Source organism: Theobroma umbraticum, unplaced genomic scaffold, assembly GCF_002168275.2.
Source record: "Theobroma umbraticum cultivar Fairchild unplaced genomic scaffold, ASM216827v3 scaffold_1682.0, whole genome shotgun sequence".
NCBI lineage: Eukaryota > Viridiplantae > Streptophyta > Magnoliopsida > Malvales > Malvaceae > Theobroma > Theobroma umbraticum.
In genome coordinates, this window is record NW_018397290.1 from 473,186 (window position 1) to 488,441 (window position 15,256).

General features: G+C 39.5%; 1 protein-coding gene and 2 pseudogenes across 5 annotated transcripts; all 3 read left to right on the top strand.

Moving 5' to 3' along the window:
• The first annotated feature begins 1,409 nt into the window (after positions 1-1,409).
• LOC110428628 (UDP-glycosyltransferase 43 pseudogene) lies at positions 1,410-3,825 on the top strand (annotated as a pseudogene).
• Positions 3,826-3,959: 134 nt separating this feature from the next.
• Positions 3,960-10,300, top strand: POLH (Y-family DNA polymerase H). Of its 4 annotated transcripts, XM_089785699.1 has the most exons (16): positions 3,960-4,519; positions 4,975-5,095; positions 5,189-5,300; positions 5,397-5,567; positions 5,866-6,030; positions 6,138-6,241; positions 6,410-6,529; positions 6,831-6,954; positions 7,175-7,288; positions 7,423-7,638; positions 7,745-7,853; positions 7,939-8,069; positions 8,505-8,577; positions 8,659-8,774; positions 9,293-9,401; positions 9,479-10,300. In XM_089785699.1, exons 1-16 carry the CDS (start codon positions 4,444-4,446, stop codon positions 9,757-9,759), a joined length of 2,142 nt encoding a protein of 713 aa, XP_089641825.1. In that variant the 5' UTR covers positions 3,960-4,443; the 3' UTR covers positions 9,760-10,300. The 4 variants fall into 4 exon arrangements, with proteins under 4 accessions (XP_089641825.1, XP_021300185.2, XP_021300186.2 ...); XM_021444510.2 differs by lacking the exons at positions 3,960-4,519; positions 4,975-5,095; positions 5,189-5,300 and having other exon boundaries at positions 5,380-5,567; positions 9,473-9,715; positions 9,814-10,300; XM_021444511.2 differs by lacking the exons at positions 3,960-4,519; positions 4,975-5,095; positions 5,189-5,300 and having other exon boundaries at positions 5,380-5,567; positions 9,473-9,705; positions 9,814-10,300.
• Positions 10,301-11,383: 1,083 nt separating this feature from the next.
• Positions 11,384-15,207, top strand: LOC110428607 (ABC transporter C family member 3-like; annotated as a pseudogene). The gene is made up of 6 exons (XR_016352226.1): positions 11,384-11,675; positions 11,773-13,309; positions 13,476-13,562; positions 13,657-14,255; positions 14,353-14,516; positions 14,708-15,207. The product of XR_016352226.1 is annotated as an ABC transporter C family member 3-like (transcript).
• Positions 15,208-15,256: the final 49 nt, after the last annotated feature.

Here is a 15,256-nt window from a genome sequence, read left to right on the forward strand (position 1 = left end):
AGAATGCTACAAGCCTCGCTATATGCTCGATTTGGTAGCAACTTTGATATAAGTAGGAAAGACCCGCCACAATATAGGAACAAAACTTCAAGCCACTATATATAGTTCAGAAGTAGCCCAGATTAAACACACGCCTTGCTGCGATCAAACTGTAAACGCATTAGATAGTTCAGATGTTTGGAATTAACAGCAACTAGTACCTATTCCTTTAAACCAGCTAACATTTTGGGATCTTCTTAACACTGGAAAAGTTTACCATACTACCCTAAAAAAGAGTAAGATAATTGGTATATCAGCGGTGTCTACTAATTAACTCTTGGACTAGGAAGAGTAAGAAGCTTGACTTTTCAAATATGAACCTATTTTTGATCGGACTCAACTCAATTAAGCATTAATCCAAACTAGGTGTTCCACTACATCAATCCTTCTCTTTTCAGCTGAGTTTATGGCCAACTCTCCTAAACATTTTTAAACAGGAGCATCAATTCTTGCAATATCATCTGTTTCGAACATCTGGTACCCAGCCTAATCTGTTTCTCTTCATTTTGTTACCTATACTGATAAAACCTCACTGTATGAACTCAGCACACACCAATGAGTGCGTGGATAGCTGTAAAAGCTTTTCTATGACAATTGCATTCGTAACATAAGCTTTACAAACCCTCAGCCAAATCAAGGTCTGAAAACTACGCAAGTTACTTATAAAACAGAATAGGAAATAACATTTCCTTCTAATCTTAGTTCTTACTGTGGTGATAGGTTGGCTAACTGCTCTTGCTCATTGCTGAAACATCTTTCTTTCATTTACGGGGTCCATTCCTGGGAGAAGAAAAGAAGAAGAAAAGGAAGAAAGAAGAAAAATCAACCATGATGTTACTTGTTTACTTCGTCCTTCATGCTAATTTTGACTCTTCTCTGTGCTTGATTTAAAATATAAATGATAACATCCGGTTTAAACAAAACCCATTTTAGAGACTTTGCTTTATTTGAACAAGTTAAATATTTGAATTACTTATTTCAGGTATTAGTTGAAAGATACAGTGAACGTAATGTTAGTGTTGTAAATTCTATCTGTTATGCAACATAATCTCCCAATGTTCAAAAGTCATTCGGATCACAACAAAGCCAAGATCCAAAGTGATTTTGCAAATCAAACAAAAGACAGAAAAAGAAAACAAAACCAAGAAGACATCGATCACCTTTGGGCAAAGAGAGCAATTTGCACATCACAATGTAGACAACGAGAGATCACAAAAATGGCACAAGCTGCTTTTACTAGAAACAGTTTATTTTGGTTATGACTACCACAGCTTTACATGTTATCGGAAGCAAAGATGTAACGCAGAAACTTTTATGCAAAAATACAGTTTTAATGCCAATTATGACAATCTTTAAGTGATTTACCTCGGTTGCTTTGATATTTTCATTGCAATAAATCAGAACACACTATATAGATCAGCCAGTTCTCAGGGACAAACTTCCGAATACAGAGAGGCAAGCTCAAAGATAAAGCTCTGCTAGCGAACCATGCCAGAGGTTATTGGTTTGATACTTAATGCTGAAGGGTTCTGTCGTTTGTTGATTCAATGACCGTCCAGATATTTTACCATGGTTAAGGTGGAAAGAATTCCGAATCAGTGATACCATTTTATTTGAAATATACTGCAATAAGAGGAATGTTGAGTAGTTAAAGATAAACAAATCAATAAATAAAAGGCATATTATTTGAGACTGAGACAGCGTGGTAAGTATAAAGATCTTTACGCTACTTTAGAGCTATAAGAGAGAGCAAGAGAGAGACAGAGAAACTAAAACGCCTTGAGTCTGAGCCTTGACAAGCGCAATGAACAAGTTCCATGTAGTGTTCATCTCTACCCCAGGTAACTTTGGGAACCTTGTTCCAACTGTTGAATTTGCCCGCCGCCTCACCAATCACGACCCCCAATTCTTTGCCACCATTCTCATGATCGACATAGCAGAAAGACCCATCGTAAACGCCTACATCCGATCGTGTGTTGCCACGGCCACCAACTTTAATTTCATCAACCTCCCTCCCGTGGATCCCCCGTCAACGGATGAGTACCGAACTTACTTGGGTTACATATGTCTGCTCATAGCAAAGCACAAACCCCACGTCAAAAATGCAATCGCTCACCTCATTTCAACTGAGTCCAAGTCCGACTCCGACAGTAGTACTGTCCGAGTTGCTGGCTTGTTCGTTGACATGTTTTGTACGTCTATGATCGATGTGGCAAACGAGCTAGGCATCCCTTGTTATCTTTACTTTGCTTCTCCAGTTAGCTTTTTGGGGTTAATGCTTTATCTTCCAACTCTAGATGCAAATTCGCCACTGAGTTTGTAGCCTTGGACAGTGGGTTGATGGTCCCTAAAGACCCAGCAGCAGCCAGTGCCAGTGGGTTAACCATCCGGGTTTGCCAACCCCGTACCTCACCGGGTGTTGCCCAATGCGGTGTTGTACAGAAAACAGGACGGTTATTTCTGGTATCTACACCATGCACGCAGGTACAAAGAAACCAAAGGGATCGTTGTGAACACGTTTAGAGAACTGGAATCGTATGCCATCGACTCTGTCTCTAATGGGAATGATGATTGGCCCCCCATCTATCCCATTGGTCCAGTTCTTGACCTTGTTGGACCGGCACAGTGGCATCCCGAACGGGGTCAGCATGGTAGCGTCATGCAATGGCTCGATAACCAACCTCCTTCATCCGTGGTGTTCTTGTGTTTCGGCAGCATGGGAAGCCTTATGGGGCGCAGTTGAGGGAAATAGCGGTGGGACTAGAACGGAGCGGATTCCGGTTCTTGTGGTCTATCCGCGAACCGCCGAAAATGAAATTGGAGCTTCCGGGCGAATACACGAATGTGGAGGAAATCGAGATGTTGCCTCAAGGGTTCGTTGATCGAAGCCGAAGGGCTGGAACTGGGTTGGTTTGCGGATGGGTCCCGCAAGCTTTGATATTGAGCCACCAAGCAATCGGAGGGTTCGTCTCACACTGTGGATGGAATTCTATCTTGGAGAGTATATGGTATGGTGTTCCCATAGCCACGTGGCCGCTCTATGCGGAGCAGCAAATGAATGCCTTCCAATTGGTGTCGGAGCTGGAACTGGCTGTGGAGATCCGCTAGATTACAGGAAGGGCAGCGACTTGGTGTCCCCCGAGGAGCTGGAGAGAGCGCTGCGTCTGATGAAGGGCAATGATGAGGCTAGGAGAAAGATGAGGGAAATGAAACAAAAGAGTAGGGCGGCTCTCATGCCAAATGGTTCATCCTACAAATCGCTGGCTTCTCTGATTGAGGAGTTAACGGCAGAGATAGCGATTAAATAAGTGAAAATACTTGAGTAACAAGCAGCGCTGAAACGGTGGATCGGTCCGTTGCTCTTGTCATGAGGCGATCATAGATGACTCACCAGTAAATACTAAATAAAAGTATCGTCCTTTGGTATTGGAGGGACACATTCGCTTTATGTATGTTTCAGTCAAAATTGAAAAAGTACGATTCTAAAGTAGCTCAGCAGTCGTGGAGTAGGAGTAGACGCTGTTCCTTTCCAGTTAAAGCAAATTATGTGATAAGGAATGGATGCTCTTTTCCGTGTGTTCTTCGTTGACAATGAAAAATGATCAACCTCCAAGAAAATGATGCGATTCTTAATTTGCAGCATCAAGGAAAAGAACCCACAAAACATTTAGTCTTAGAACACTAGTTTTTTCCAATGCAAAACCAAAGCTACACTACATCTCGTCTCGTAGAAACTATATGGCTGGAATCGTAGTTAATGGGTCTTGGATTTCTGCTCCGAGACAGGTGAGGTGTACGTAAGGTCACTTTTAATTATTTCCGAAATCTTTTCTATAATAATGATCTTTTGGAGTTGACAGAAATATGATGATCTCAGTATGGTGATAAGTTTGGATAGTGAGTTGAGCTGTTTTCTTTTGTTTCATGTTAATATTTTGATTCGCTCAATACTAAATATCAATAGACAAAATTTTTGTTCAATGGTATGAGTAGCACTAGATTTACACCTTGACTGTATATCCCGACTTTGATCTCCACACATGAGTTGATATTTACACTGAAATTTTAGTGACTTTGATACAAATTTCATTTGACCGAGTAAGTCTTTGAGAGTAGACATAGTGTCAAATTCAGAGGTCAAGGTGTCCTGGTTTTTATCTTTTGAAGCTCGAATTGAGAACAAGTCCGTTAGAGCTATTGGGGCAAACTAGGCCAAAGTGAAAAAGGGTACGTTTAGAAACAATGACCGAAACGGCGTTCCAAGGAAAAACCATTAATAAGTGCCCGCTCGCCTCCTCTCACTGCCTTTCCTCGGTATGGTTGGTAAAACAGAAAAACCTAGGAAAGAAGTAGACAAGAATTGGAGGGAAAAGAAGAGAGCGAGCCAAGGAGAGAGTAAGAGCAATGCCAGTGGCAAAACCAGAATCGTGTGATTCCAGGGTGATTGCTCATATCGACATGGACTGCTTCTATGTTCAAGGTTTTAACTCCTTTTTCCTGCTACTTAGGTTTCCGACCAATTCTGCCTTGTCTGTTTCGTTTTATTCTGTTCCAATTTCCCAAAAAGTTGCTGAATTTTGTCGCACAAGTGGAGAAACCGAAGCCAATTCACTTTCTTTCTTTTTGTTCCGCGTCATCCGGTTCTAGACTAGTAGCAATTATGCCCTGTTGTTCTTCAAAATTGTTACTTTCGTTTTATGATTAGGACCCAGAGACCCAAAGTGTCATTTTTTCTCCATTTAGAAAAATGAAAATGAATAAATTTTTTATTTGTAGTTATATTCAGAAAATAAGTGAAGTCATCCGTTCATGTTCATCGCATTTTTACTCCCTCCTTGAAATTGTCATGCGCTTTCTCTTTAGAATTTTCCTGTCAATTGTGGCCGAGTGTCTTAAGTTCTAGCGTAACATTGTTTTATACATTTCCTTTTGTAGTGGAGCAAAGAAAGCAACCGCAATTACGGGGTTTGCCTACCGCAGTTGTACAGTACAATGAATGGAAAGGAGGGGCTTTGATTGCAGTCAGCTATGAGGCACGTAAATTTGGGGTGAAGCGGTAATTTCGATGTTAAGTAATCCTTATCTGGATTCTTAATTGATGATTAATATTTTCTTATTTTCTTTTTTCTATCTTATGTTTGGTTTTCAGCTCAATGCGTGGTGAGGAAGCCAAGGAGGTTTGCCCACAAATTCATCTGGTCCAAGTTCCTGTAGCCCGTGGTAAAGCTGATCTTAATGGTTATCGGAATGCAGGCTCCGAGGTGTATGGATTTGAAGAACATTTGCACTGAATTCAAGCATCTTGTCAGTAGTTCATTTAGAACCCATCTTATGCTGGATTTTAAAAAAATTTGCAGGTGATGTCCATCCTTGCAAGGAGAGGTAGATGTGAAAGGGCTTCCATTGATGAAGTTTATCTTGATCTTACTGATGCAGCAGAAACAATGCTAGCAGAAGCTCCTCCGCAGCACTTGGAGGCAATAGATGAGGAAGCTCTTAAGTCACATATTCTAGGGCTCAATAATGAGGTTTGCACCCATGCTTTGGGATCTTTCAGCATAAGATTTAATAATGCTTGGCACTGGAGTTGATGATGGTGAATAGCACCTTTGTTGATGGACAGATGCCATTTTATATGATTTTAGCTTAAGTAGAATGTTCTGGGAAGCCTCCATTGCTACTTAAACAATAAGTTTAGTAGAATTGTATATGTATCCTGTCATAAATTTTTCTCCCTACTTGGGGTCTACTGCATACTGTTTTGCATGTTTGGAGAGTGTAGAATTTTGCATCACTTAAGATGTTACTGTACGTGCAACTGTGCAGGATGGGAGTGATGTGAAAGAAATTGTTAGGAATTGGATACATAGGTGCCATGCTGATCACCGTGATAAGTTACTAGCCTGTGGCATCCTCATTGTTGCAGAACTTAGGATGCAGGTTTTAAAGGAGACAGAATTCACTTGTTCTGCAGGCATTGCTCATAATAAGGTTGCTAGAAAGTTTTTTCTTTCCCTTGTACTCTTTCAGCAAGTACCATAAGGTACCGCATTTTTACTAACCTTTTGCTATCATCTTACAACTGACTTTGTTACCAGATGCTGGCCAAACTTGCAAGTGGTATGAATAAACCTGCACAACAAACTGTCGTGCCTTTCTCATCTGTACAAGGATTGCTCAATTCCTTGCCAATAAGGAAAATGTAAGTTTCAATAGATTTCTGGATTGAGTTGAAATGCTAATTAGTTACATTCCTTGAGGATAAATGATATTTCAACGTCATCACTAATGTATGAGGGAAGAGCAGTTACATGCTCACCTTCTCTCCTAAGATGTGACACGTTATTTTGACTAAAAACTTTATTTACAGGAAACAGCTTGGAGGCAAGCTGGGGATGTCCTTACAAATTGACATGGGTGTGAACACTGTTGGAGATCTATTGCAATTTTCAGAGGAGAAGCTTCAAGAACGTTATGGCTTAAATACTGGGTCATTAGCCATTAACAGAGCTTTTGGAAATGTCTTATATTTCTCAATCATTACAGCTTCTCCACTTAAAAATCAAAACTTAAATTACTACATTTTACGTATAACATCAAGAGCTCTTTTCTAGCACTTTCTTAAATTCTTTCCATAATGTTGACTTCTTGTTTTAAGTTTTATACAATAAAAATCCACCAGAAGAGGTGACCATTCCGAATCATGTGCTTCACCATTTGGTGATTCATTTATAAGTTATCTGGAATTCTGGATATGGTTCCTAAATACCTATATTTTGCATGGACTCCAGTACTTGGCTATGGAATATTGCAAGAGGAATCAATGGAGAAGCAGTTGAGGGACGCCTTCTCCCCAAGAGCCATGGTTCTGGAAAGACATTTCCTGGCCCTCGTGCATTAAAGACAGTTTCTGCAGTAAGGATTTTGTCTTTAATTAAATGATGCTTTCTGCTCATGATGCACTATGATTTTTTTATGTTATGAAGTCAATGTGTCAATATTCAGTGTGGTTATCTTAGAATGTAGATTTTGCACGAAATAAAGGGCAAATTTTGTGAGCTTAATTCCCAAGTGTGATTATCTTAGAATGTAGTTCAATTTGTTGAAACTTGCCTTTTTATATCTTTATTACCAGGTGCAACACTGGCTTAATCAACTTTGCGAAGAACTCAGTGAACGGCTTTGCTCTGACCTAGAACAAAACAAGAGGATAGCACACACTTTAACTCTGCATGCTAGAGCATACAAGGTACCCATCTTTTATCTTGTAGGTTTGCACTTTTATGTGCCTGTGGCAGCTTCTTTCTCTTATCCAACCCAGATTCTTATATGTGATGTGCTAACTCCAGCATCCTGTTTTGCTAATTATGAGTATTTCTGCAGTCCAGTGACTCAGATTCAGAGAAAAAGTTCCCCTCAAAATCTTGTCCACTAAGGTATGGGACTGCCAAGATCCAGGAAGATGCCTTCAACCTATTTCAAGCCGGATTGCGTGAATACATAGGATTGTATGGTGTTAAGTCTCAAGGAAGTCACTACAGTAGATGGGGGATAACATCTCTTTCTGTTTCAGCCAGTAAAATTGTCCCCATACCATCTGTAAGTTCAAAATTTACATTGTTTGTAGTAAATCATGACCTTGACATGTTTTTTTGGACCACCAAAAGTTATGCATAATGTGTTGCTTTATAACTGCTTTTGGCAGGGAACATGTTCAATTGTGAAATATTTTCATTGGCAATCTTCATCCCACTTTTCTTCAATACAATCAGCAGAGAACCTCAGAATGGATGCAACGCATTTGTCTCCCCCAGGTCTTCTTTCTTTGCTGATAATTTGTGATCGTGCTTATGATAATAATACATATTCATTGTCTAAGTGGGCTAGGTGTTCATTCAGGTAATGAAAGCTACTCAGAGGTGGGTTTACCTGAACCAAAAATTCATTTTCCAGGGGAAGATAGCTGGATTGAGGATACTACCCCTGGTTTGGGTCTACAAGAACAGAAAATAAATGTCTGGAAAGATGAGGTATTTATTAAGCAGATTCTTTTCTAAATACAGCATAACATTTTTAAGATGATAATTGGTTATTAAAAGAATGCAATCCAAAAAGTCTATAGAGCTTATGTCAAATATTTAAGAGTTTTCAATGAAAGTTTCCAGCTAATATTGACTTTTATATAAGAAATTGGCAACTGATCAGTGTTTTATTTTTGCAATGTGGAATATGATTATGTGATGCGAGCAAGCAACATAGATTTCTATACTATTGTAATTTTTCCTTGATTTTAGAGAGCATGATATGTAAAGTTTTCAACATGTATAACGTGTAGGCCTTTTGATATATGTATAATTTATATTGTGTTAGAACTACTACCTGTGTTTGACACGTGATCTTATTTTTTTATTTTTAAATGCTTCTGGTTGTGAACATTTCATGTTACTAGTCTGTTCTGTCTGCAGGATCTATCTTGCTCTCCATCAAAGAAGAAAGTAGATGGCTTCACCGAGGATACTTCACCATTGTTGCTCTCAGGTAATATCTTCCAGTACTTGCTGTTTCCTTGGGTCCCTATATGCCCTTTCAAGTTCTGATCATGTAATTGTGTTTATTTAGGAACTCAGGGGTGCTTGGAACAGAATCAGAATAAACAGCAAAGAGAGTTCTCTAAGGATGAGAGCCGGTTTAAGTCAGAATACCGGGAGCAAAAAGGAACAAGATTGAAAAACAAGGTTCAATCATGAATGTCATTTCTCTCTTCTTGTGTTATCTCTGTTTAATGTGTTATAATGCTATCTTGAGAATACTTGCTTATCTTGATTATTATGTGGAGAAGAAGTTCCTCCCAAGTTTAAATATCTTGATCTGTTCTTCTTTGAAAGAAATAGAGTCAATATCTATACACAATAAACAAAAAATTTGGTGATAGAAAATGTGGTCTGGTCAGGGTATAGCCCAGCCTCCTACAAATATATTTTACTTAAGCCTTAGGAAATGGCTGCACTGCAAGTACAGGGTCTTTGGTGGCTTGATTATCACGATGCAGTTGATTATAAGTTACTAGTTGGGGTTGCTCATATGTAATATATGGTAGGGATGAATTTAAGAAGTAATGTCAAGAGGCTATTGTAATTATAACCATGCATTTCACAATTAGTTATAGTTTCAGAATTTGCCATTGATTTGCTAAATGTTTGTGCTTTCTGGGGTTTGGGGGAATGTCTTAGCTTCCTTCGATATGTTGTGACAGGGAACATCTTCAATTTTGAAATTTTTTAAGAGCTGCAATCCCTCTGGCACTTCTTTGTCTCAAGAGCACGATAGAACTGTCCAAGGCACCGATGCTCAATTAACCAACGGTAATTCTTAACTCCACTTTTAGGGCCAATATTATTACAAAATTTTGTTTCTCTGAATATTTAATATCTAGGTGCAGGTTTTCAGTCCAGCTGTCATAACCTTGCAGAACTTAATGAAGTTGAAGTAGCAAAGGAGAATGGGACGAGCAGTCACAGTTACATTAGAGATCAGGATGAATGGAGAAGGGAAGCATGGAGTTACAACATCAATGAAATTGACCCATCTGTGATTGATGAATTGCCAATGGAGATCCAAGATGAAATTCAAGCCTGGCTACGGCCTCGAAAGCGGCCTAATAATATAGTTCAGCGAGGTTCTACAATCTCTCATTATTTTTCTCCTACCAAAAAGTCATAAGAAAACCAGGATATTTAGCATCTGCCTGTAGTAATGTTATTTTTTCTTTTATAGGTATAAACCATGATTGATAATACGGTCAGTTCTCACCAAAAGAGAAATCTTTCATCTGATCATACAAATATAGGAGGGATCATATATTCTGCCAAGTATATGTTTAACAATAGGCCAGACCATATCTCTCATATCTAGCATTTTTCTTCATCCAAAAATTTTAATCCTATCTTAGAGGACCTAAAGCTTGTTGATAGTTTCGATCCGGCCAAGGTAGAAAGCCACTTTGTGTCTTGTGCATTCGAAAGTCTGAGCAGGCGTCGTTTTCTCCAACCTAATAGCTTGTGCCTGGAGAGTCTCAGACAGACCAAAAGTTAGTAGTATTTAAGGTGGTGTGTTTGCAGGTTGCCATGTTTATGGTACATGGTGTAGGTCAACTGCAAAGTGCTAATTATATATATGGAAAAATCCTAGAGATTGGAGAGAGACTGCTTCGTCACATGCATGCTGACCGTAGTTAATAAATGACAAATTGTTTTTTTATGTTCTTGTGGATGCCTGCTGACTCTTGACTGCAAATGAAGGCATGTCTACTCGCAGTTAATCTTTCCCTGAAACGAACTCTAACCCTGAAGCTGCATGTGCCTTAAGAAGCTCAAAATGAAGGCATACATGCACAGGGGAAGAGTGTTGAGAAGAGATGTATTTCAACTGTTGATACGTTCGTCGTCACCTAGCTGGGTCCTCTCACTTTGCTTTCTTTCTAATCCAAGGAGCAAGGCCATCTGGTAAATTGAATTCCAAGTTAAATTATGCAATGAGTGGGAAATCCTTTGTACCAAAGTGATGTTATGGAAACTAGTGAAGTGCAACGGAAAGAGAAAGTTCAACCAGTCATGCCGCCAAGGATGGGCAAGGGTGCTACGCCCAGTTGCAGGTGGTCGCAGAAGGATGAGGATTGGCGACTCACGTAGCCAAATGGCCGGGTGGGTGTGAACCCGGCGGCTGAAGGCTGAAGCCTCTTTCGTTGGCTTTCAAGCGTCCGCACATTTGCATTGAAGTCCTTTGAGTTCCAAATACGCTTTATTTGGCTTTGCTTGTGACAACACTCCCACTTGATTTGGCATTTGACAAGGAAAATGTTGTTGGTGCTAACAACGTACTTTTGTGCACATATTTTTCTCGTGTCCGCAAAATAGTAGCTTGCAATCCCTACTTTTTCTTGGATACTTAGCTACATCACTGTAACGGGTCACATGGTGAAACATGTTTTAACTCCCTTTTTGTCCCAAATTAGTACGTACCAAGAAAAACATTATTCCCTACAAACAAATATATTATACTTATATATATATATTATCAGTTCATAATGTTAGAGTTGTAGTTTATTATCCTGCATCAACTTGTTAAAGCAGCATGCTTATGGTATGTTTCTGCTAGTATTATTATTATTGTTATTACTTTTATTATTATATGTTATTCATGAACTTGTTTACGTGCTGCGTGTCTTCTTTCTCTTGGCCGATTGTTGTTAATAATAATAACACTCATAATAATTACTGAAATTCGTAGGGTATCATATATATGAATTGCTGCAGCCATCCGTCTATACCAGCACCAGTTTAGTTAATTGGACAATGAAGCGCAACAGCCTCTTCTGAAGGAAGACGTAGGTGGACTTAGAGTTGGTGATGCTTTCACCAGTGCTGCAATCTGGGACAAGCTTAGCTTTGGGTGGCTGAACCAACAAGCAGAAGCTCAAAAACTCTGACGTTCCTCCGCTTCCTAAATCGGGAACGGCAGACCATGCTTACACATTGTTGCAACGCTCACTTGAAAAGGATCAAGTAAAACCCCTTCAGTGGCAAAGGCTGTATTTTCTGCTGTTCCTGCATCCCTGCTCCTAAATGCCATTTTCGCAGGTAAATATTGTCACCACTTAAAAATATTTTATCATCACTCCATGCAACTCAATTCCTTCTTTTTCAAATACTATCATGCGTCATTCATATTTTCCAGGAGTTTTCACCGTTGCGTCCTATGTTGGGCCTTATCTGGTCCCAAACTTCATTACTTATATATCTGGACTGGGACGCATGATGAATCAAGGTACTACGGCCTGCTTCTGGTCTTCCTCTTCTTTATTGCCAAGACACTCGAGTCCTTTTGTGAGAAACAATGGCGTTTCGGAGCTAATAGAATTGGTATTCGAGTCTGGGCAGCTCTGATGGCTACAATATACAAAAAATCGCTTTCAGTCAGAAATGCTGGAGCCAAAAATGGACAGATCATTAATTACATCAACGCAGATATTGAAAAAGTTGGAGAATTAGTTTTACACTGTCATGAATTTTGGTTGCTTCCTCTTCAATTTGTCCTTGCATTGATTATTATGAAGAAGCATGTTGGTTGGCTGCCTTCAATTGCTGCTATTGCAGCTACTATTTTAGTCATGGTGATGAATACCCGTGTCAAAGTTGCAAAGAAGGTGGCACTCTGGGATTATGGAAGCTATAAAGAGCATGAAAGTCTTGAAGTTCCATGGTTGGGAGTCCACATTTCTACAGAAGCTCTTTCAACTTAGGGATAAAGAAAGAGGTTGGCTCAAGAGCTACTTATATACCCAAGCACTGGTGGTATGTCTCTATTGGAGTTCATCATCAGTCATATTGTTGACGACCTTTGGTATATGTACGTTGTTACATAGACCACTAACTTCAGGATCAGTTCTCTCAACGTTGGCAACACTAAGAATCTTGCAAGAGCCAATATAAAACATGCCAGAGCTTGCTTCTCTTATTGCTCAGGCAAAAATTTCAATTGATCGGCTGCAGGACTTTCTAAGAGCAGAAAATCAAGACAAGTCAAAATCCAACCATAATGCAAAAGCTTCTGATGTTTTGATTCATATAAGAAAAGCGGAATATGCTTGGGAAACAAGCAATTTAAATTTGCAGCAACCCGCAATTATAATTGATAAAGATATTCAAATTAAGAAAGGTTGCAATGCGGATTAGTAGGATCAGGAAAATCCAGTCTGCTCTGTAGCATTCTTGGTGAGATCCCCAGGGTATCAGGCACAGGAACTGAGGTTTTTGGTTCTAAAGCTTACGTACAGCAGACACCATGGATTCAGTCTGCTACAGTTAAGGACAATATATTATTTGGGATAGAATTGAATGAATCATTTTATCATGATGTTTTAGAAGGGTGTGCATTGATAGAAGACATTGAAAGTTTGATTAATAAGGATTCAACTTGGGTGGGAGAAAGAGGCATAAACTTAAGTGGAGGTCAAAAACAAAGGCTACAATTTGCCAGGGCAATTTACAGTGATTCTGATGTATACCTCCTTGATGATCCATTTAGCGCCGTTGATACAAGTACCGGAGCACATTTGTTCAAGGCAACCAACTTTCAACCGTTTAATGCTTTTGTTCCTGTCAAGGATCATAGCTTTATTGCTACTGTTATTGTTAGTTGTTGGTTTTACTTTGCCATATCCACAATAATCATGGAAGTAGTTTCCTTGATTTCTAGGCTCCAGCACACAGAGGTTGGTGTGCCATTCTAGAATAATCATTTATGTAACAGTACATAGAAATATACAATCAGAGTAGCATAGAAAATATACTCCTCGTACCATGGGCACGACCTTTGCATTTTCTTATTCCAGCAACACAAGATGGATATATTTTCATGTGTTTGCAATGTTTTTGCAGCGCTGCTTAAGAGGGCTTCGGTCTCTTAAGACAGTAGTTTATGTCACCCATCAGTTGGAACTTTTGGCTGCAGCAGACATTGTTATAGTAAGCTTGTATCTGTTTTTTTTTTTTTTTAAATCTAAGCCTGTGTCTATATGGAGCGAGAAACTAATTTTCATCTTAAACATGCAATACGCAGGTACTTAGGGAGGGTAGGACTGTTCAAATAGGAACATGCAGAGAGTTGATAGCAGATCCCAGTGGTGAACTTACCTCGTTAACGGCTGCTCACAAAGAGTCCTAGACCAAGTGAACCCATCTCCGCAGCAGGATCATGCCAGCGAACTAGAATTAGGAAATTAAACAGAAGACACAAGTATTCCCGACAAGAATCCTGTTAATAACTTCCAGCTTGAAGAAAGGTCTATAGAAGAGAAGATGGAAACAGGAAGAGTAAGTTGGAACGTTTACTTAAGTTTCATCACTGCAGCCTATAAAGGGGCATTTGTACCAATTATTCTTCTTTCCCATGTCCTCTTTCAATTGCCACAGATAGAAAGTAATTATTGGATGGCGTGGGCAACTGAAGAAGAGAGCAGGGTCAGCAAAGGTAGAATGATGGGAATGTTTGCCTTGACCTCTTTTGGGAGCTCAGTTTTTATATCAGCAAGGGCAGTCCTGCTATCAGCTATGGCCCTCAAGACCGCCCAGCACCTTTTGGTCGGCATGATAACATCAATTTTCCGCGCTTCCATGTCCTTCTTTGACATCACTCCTTCAAGTCGAATGATGGATAGGGTCATCTTTTTCATCATCTTGCTTTTTGTACTTTCTGTATTTTGCACTGGTGAAAAAGCTGACATCTCACTTTCTTGTTTATATGTCTGTATTTCAGTTTTCAACAGATCAGAGTGTTGTGGATACGGACATATCATACAGATTAGCTGGGCTAGTATTTGCAATTATTCAGTTGATTAGTGTTGTTTTCCTTTTATCCCTGGTGGACTGGAAGTTCGTCCTCCTCTTTTTGGTCATCTTTACATCTCCGTGCGGTATCAGGTATCTACTTTTGTCCTTTCCTCACTTGTTTTGTCAAATGGTTTTCCATCAGTTTCAATGGCCAAGAGAAGAGAGACTCGGCAAGATAGAATAACATTTACTCAGTTTTACATAATGTCTACATTTATCCTTAGAATCTGATATTCTACGAAATCCAAATTCACCCTCAAAGTAATCATGCTTCTTTGTAGGCTTACTACATCACAACTGCTCGAGAATTAGCTAGGATGGTTGGAGTTCAGAAGGCTCCAGTACTTCACCACTTCTCTGAAACAATTGCTGGAGCAGCAACGATTCGTTGCTTTGATCAAGAAGAGCAATTCTTTACAAGAATTCTCAACCTAATTGATGATTTATCATGCATCGCTTTCCATAACTCCGCCACAGTTGAATGGCTCTGTGTTCGGGTTAACTTTCTTTTTAACATAGGTTTCTTCCTCGTTCTTGTATTCTTGGTGAGCCTGCCGACCTTAGCTGTGAACCCCAGAAAGCACCAATTATATCCCTTTTCTCGTTTTAAGTTGCCAGAGAAGTACTTTTATGTGCTGCCATAATACATCTGAGAATCATTTATGAATTGGTTGATTTTATTACAGGCTTGGCAGGATTAGCAGTTGCATACGGTCTTAGTCTAAAGGTCTTACAATCTTCGGTTATATGTAACCTGTGCAATGTTGAGAATAAGATGATATCTGTGGAAAGAATACTTCAGTTCACTAACGTACAAAGCGAGGTACCAT